Here is a 5489-nt window from a genome sequence, read left to right as displayed (position 1 = left end):
ATTTAATTTAATTTCAGCCAATCTAATCAAAAAATGTACTTCATAACCCTGGAAATTTTCTCAATTTTGCTTATGAAATTACAGGCTCTTGGCAAACACTGGTTTAATATGAATAAATAAATAATACATGAGATTCTCCGTCTAACATTATCAGTGTATGATATAGACCAAAGAGCCATCTTTGCCCACAGCGCAGGTATAAAAAAAAATGACTTCATTCTATCAGGGGCTATGATTAAACTGCAAGAGAAGCAGTAGAGAGTTTTCCTATTTTGAGTTATAGAACTACATTTTAATGTACCTGCTTGGGATTTAAGGCCAACGTAAACTCCAACAGTTAAGGATCGTGACTATTCCTACACTTTTCCTGCTGTGTCTAGCAAATCAGATAATGAGGAAACTCTAACCTTGTGACTGACTGTGGAAATTAGATCAGCTCGGAGGAGTGGGAACACGTGTTTGTTGTCAAGAGACTCACATATGTCATTGCAGGAATGGTGACAGAGACCTTGGCCCTTTGAGATTGTTTCCCTAGGCAGGACAAGTGAGAAGCCTGTGAGAGCAACACACGAGAGGAGTGGACTTGAGCCTTTTACTCCACTGTCTGCCAGACCCCTAGAGCGTCAGCTGTTATTCCCACAGCCTGTTCCCTGACTACCGAGTAGCACTATAAAGAGACCTGCTCCTGAAAGTGAGAGCCAGATCCAGCTGCCTCCTTGAGTAGAACTGTCTCGTTCTCAGGTGAGTGCTGGCTTGCCGGGAGTCTGGCAGCCAGAGGATCCTGCTGCACTGAGACACCTGGAAGACCTCACGTACTTCATCACAAGACAAGCCCAGTGCCTTAGCTGATGTTCTCCGGGAAAGCAGGTGACATATAACAGAATTATGCTCAACTATGAGGAATGAAGTAATGCCATTTATAGAAAAATGGATAGAACTAGAGATCATTCTGTCAAGCAAATTGAACTAGACTCAAAATGGCAAATACTACTTTTGCTGTCATAGGCAGAATCTCTCTCTCTTCTCTCCCTCTCTCTCTCTCTTTCTGAGTATGTGTGTCTGTGTGTGTCTGTGTGTGTGTGTGTGTGTGTGTGTGTGTGTGTGTGTGTGTGTGTGTGTGTGTGTGTGTAGAGAGAAAGAGAGAGAATAGAAAGGAACTGTCAGAAGAGAAGAAGGAGATTTAAAATAAGAAGGAGGGAAGAGGGTTACGCAGTCCATGTAGCACGAAGCAGAAGGGGGAAATATTTGAGGATGTAAAGGGGACCAGGAAGAGGGTGGTGAGGAACTGAATAAGAACAATGTACAATCCCACATTTCCATGAAAATGCCATGGTAAACCTTCTACTTTGCATGCTAACTTTAAAAACTATTGTTCAAACAGCCTACAGAAACCTCAGTAGCAATTAGAATAAATCTGCGTATTGTTCTAGAGAAAAGCTGTACTCAATACAGTTTTGTGTTCTAATCCATTTGTTAGATACTATATTTAATTATCTCAGGAATAGTTTGTAAATCACAATATTTAAATTTTCTACTAGTTTTAGTTAAATTCATTATTGTTGATGCTGTTGTGAGTAAAAGGTTTTTGGAAGATCAATTTCTGATATTTCAATATATTGTATGAAAATATTGAGCTTTGTAGACTGCTATCAATGCTATAACCTTGTTATTTTACTGTTTATATTAGTGCTATGTAACTTTTTAAGCTATGTAGCCTAGAAAAAATAGTGTTACCTCCTTTAAAATAACACAAAATGGAACAGACACTACTTCTGTGCTTTAAGCACCGCCATGGCTGGAAAGATGCTATACAGAGGGGTGGATTAGGAAAGCCAGCGACTCTGGATGAGAAAAATCTTTAAATAAGCAGAAGCCATTGAGAATGTGAAATGTGACTTTTGCCTCTTGGAACACCTCCAACCTACCTTCTTTTCTCGTTTGTCCCCATTTCTCTTGGGTACAATGGTCAAGTAAACTGGTCTCCCTCCTGGGAAGGTTGTTTTGCTTTGCCCTCCACCATACAGAGTCATTTGTTGGAACTTTTGCGTTCTCTCCCAGGAGCTGTTTGTGATAAATACAAAAACAAATGGTTGGATACAAGATAGAAATAAAAACATACAAGACTGTTTGTTCCACACCAAGGGGGGGGGGGGCGGTGTGGCAATGGAAAGTGGGTGTTTTGACAGAGATCTAGGTGAATCAGGACGGGGAAATTGTCAGGGGTCACAGTCTGAGATTTTGAAAAGCCAGAGAGGCCACTTGGGGTGCAACTCCCCAGGCAGAGTGGCATATGTAAATACTTTGTAGCCCTGTGAGGGATTACTGGTGTGTGTTAAGCTCAGGCTGGGCTCACAGCTCTTGTTAGGACATTCCTCTCACTCTTTTGCGATTATTTTGCATCTCACTGAAGAGTGAAATTGTCTCTGACAGTATCAGGTAGCAGGGTTTAGAATTTGATATTTGTCCGTGAGGAGAAGTTGTTCCTTCATCTGCACAAACCTTAAGAATGGAGAAAATCAAAATCAGCGATATGGATTTTATAACCTTTGAATCCTTAATCTGTTGTCTTTGCTCTTTCAAGACAGCGAGATTCCAGCTTAAAATGTCTTAGTTCTCGTTTAATTGTGATTAAAGCATCGGTTCTCTAAGCTCTCTCCACTAAGGAGAAGTTGAATAAAGAGAAGAGAAGCCAAACTGTATTAAAGACCTTAGTTAGAAAGGAGAAAGATAAACAAATTAATCAGGATACCCTGGACACTGTCAGCAAAGACACCTGTACCGTTTACTCCTAAGCATCAAAGGCCCTGACTCCCACACCAAGACCACAACTGCTGAAGTTAACCAGCTCTAAGAGCAGGATATTAGGGAGCTTGACAGAGAAAGAGATTGATGTGAGTGCTTAGCCGATTGGGTGGGGTATGGGGTTGAAACAAAGCAACATTGAGCTCCAGAAAAAAAAGAGAGAAGAAAGTCCTTCCTTGACATGAATGGCTTATTGGCACAGATCCCCAGAAAATTCCTCAGAATATCATAAAAAAAAAAAAATCAGTAATACTGCTCCCCAAATCAGGGCTTATCCCCTAAGTTCTCTTTGGGACAAAAGAAAATACCCATGGTGGTGACTTCCAGGCACACAGATCCTGGCTGCTGGCCAGGAACAATGGAAGAAACTATCAGATGTATCCGCTGGAGGTGATGGATCTTGCCAGCACCTCCATCTGCACAGAAATGGTGACAGAGAGCTAGTATCTTTGTTTTATGAATCCAGATAAGTTTCTTTTTTTCTTTTCTTTTCTTTTTCCTTTTTACTTGAAAAATACTTTCGGTTCCCCCTACCTTGGAAGAGCCTTTATTGTCTCTTCTGACAATTTAATTCTGCTCACGCTTTAAGACTGAAATTTAGAGAACATCATTTCTAGGAAGGTTCCTCTGTCTTTGTCATCCCTACAGTCAATGAATTTCTTACACTAGCTTTATCACAATGCTCTAAAGGATTCATTACTTATCCATCTCCTACCCTAAGCAAGCCTTGTAGAGGTCAAAAGGGATGACTCTCAGATATGTGTCTCACTAATAGCATTGTGCTTAACAGATCATTCAAGTAAATATTTCTGAAATCTGAATCGGTAAATGTAAAAAGAGAAGGGGAGAGAGCAGGAAAATGGTGAAGGGAAAAAGTAGAAATAAAGATGGAGGAGAGCAAAGGAAGGTGGGCAGCAGGGTGGAGACAGGAAGAGAGAGCAGGTGGTGACAGCTCTATCTGAAAAGAGTTACTACGGTAATTTTATGAAATGGGAGTGCCTAGTATCCAGACAGTGAAGGTAGAGACAAAAAGGTCTGGGGAAGTCACATTATGGGGAAAAATATTTTTCTACCAAAGCTTTATTTGGAAATTTTAAGTGTGCCTTAGTAATAGTGAGAAACAAGTGAATTTTGAGTGTTCACATTTCCTCCTTTGGAAAAGAGCTGGGGTGTGGTTGGATGTGGAGGGAGAAGGGAGAGAGTGCTAGCATGCACTAAGTTCCAGGGAACTCTCTGATTCTGCTCCCTGCCCTTGCAGGAGGTCACTGTAACCTTGCCCTCTCCAGACTTCCCCACTTGGTGTCAGCGATGAGCTCCTGCAACTTCACACATGCCACCTTCGTGCTAATCGGTATCCCGGGACTGGAGGGAGCTCACTTTTGGTTTGGCTTCCCCCTGCTTTCCATGTATGCCGTGGCACTGTTTGGAAACTGCATCGTGGTGTTCATCGTGAGGACAGAGCGGAGTCTGCATGCGCCCATGTACCTTTTTCTCTGCATGCTGGCCGCTATCGATCTGGCTCTGTCCACATCCACCATGCCCAAGATCCTCGCCCTCTTTTGGTTTGACTCCCGGGAGATTACTTTTGATGCCTGTCTTGCCCAGATGTTCTTCATTCATGCTCTCTCGGCAGTTGAATCTACCATTCTGCTGGCCATGGCCTTTGACCGTTATGTGGCCATCTGCCACCCACTGCGTCACGCTGCTGTGCTCAACAATACAGTGACAGTTCAAATCGGCATGGTGGCGCTGGTCCGGGGATCCCTATTCTTCTTCCCGCTCCCACTGCTGATCAAGCGGCTGGCCTTCTGTCACTCCAATGTGCTCTCCCATTCCTACTGTGTCCATCAGGATGTGATGAAGTTGGCCTATACAGACACACTGCCCAACGTAGTCTATGGTCTAACTGCCATTCTGCTCGTCATGGGTGTAGATGTCATGTTCATCTCCTTGTCTTACTTTCTGATTATACGAACAGTTCTGCAGCTGCCTTCCAAATCGGAGCGAGCTAAGGCATTTGGGACCTGTGTGTCACACATTGGTGTGGTTCTGGCTTTCTATGTGCCACTCATTGGCCTATCAGTGGTACACCGTTTTGGAAACAGCCTAGACCCCATTGTGCATGTTCTCATGGGGGATGTCTACCTGCTGCTGCCTCCTGTGATTAATCCCATCATCTACGGTGCTAAGACCAAGCAGATCAGAACTCGAGTGCTGGCTATGTTCAAGATCAGCTGTGACAAGGACATTGAAGCTGGAGGAAACACGTGACCCTTACCATTTTATCACTCTTGTCCTCGATAGCTTAATATAGTGATTTCATCATGCCTGCTTAATTCCAGTCCCCCATAAGCACATTAGTGCTTTTCCCTGGATGGGATAGTGCACTAAGTATGGTTTATCTTCATCATGGATATAACGTGAAATAATCTCTATCAATGAACATTATGTGGTTCAAGGACTCTGCTTATATATGAGAAATGTGGGTAATATTAAATAAAGCAACTAGGATTTGTGATTTAAACTAACTGATCAGGCTTGTGACTTGGATGAAATATGTTCCAATTACTAACGAGTTTGCTTGATTTCTCCTCTGCTTGCCATGAAGCTATTGCTCAGTTGTTATTGTAATGGCTAGAATGTAAACCATGAAGCTGACAGTATGGTAAGCAAGGCTTGCCTCATTC

General features: G+C 42.7%; 1 protein-coding gene across 1 annotated transcript; it reads left to right on the top strand.

Moving 5' to 3' along the window:
• Positions 1-4110: 4110 nt before the first annotated feature.
• Positions 4111-5073, top strand: LOC119804651 (olfactory receptor 51E2). Its single transcript, XM_038316162.1, has one exon. The coding sequence runs from the start codon at positions 4111-4113 to the stop codon at positions 5071-5073; it is 963 nt and encodes a 320-aa protein (XP_038172090.1).
• The last annotated feature ends 416 nt before the right edge of the window (positions 5074-5489 follow it).

The sequence above is a fragment of the Arvicola amphibius genome, chromosome 1 (assembly GCF_903992535.2).
Source record: "Arvicola amphibius chromosome 1, mArvAmp1.2, whole genome shotgun sequence".
Lineage (NCBI taxonomy): Eukaryota > Metazoa > Chordata > Mammalia > Rodentia > Cricetidae > Arvicola > Arvicola amphibius.
The sequence above is the reverse complement of the archived record's forward strand: the minus strand, read 5'-3'. Positions and strand labels throughout refer to the sequence as shown.

Excerpts from the sequence above, each read along its gene's own strand:
- LOC119804651 (XM_038316162.1), top strand. The coding sequence starts at position 4,111 with ATGAGCTCCTGCAACTTCACACATGCCACCTTCGTGCTAATCGGTATC.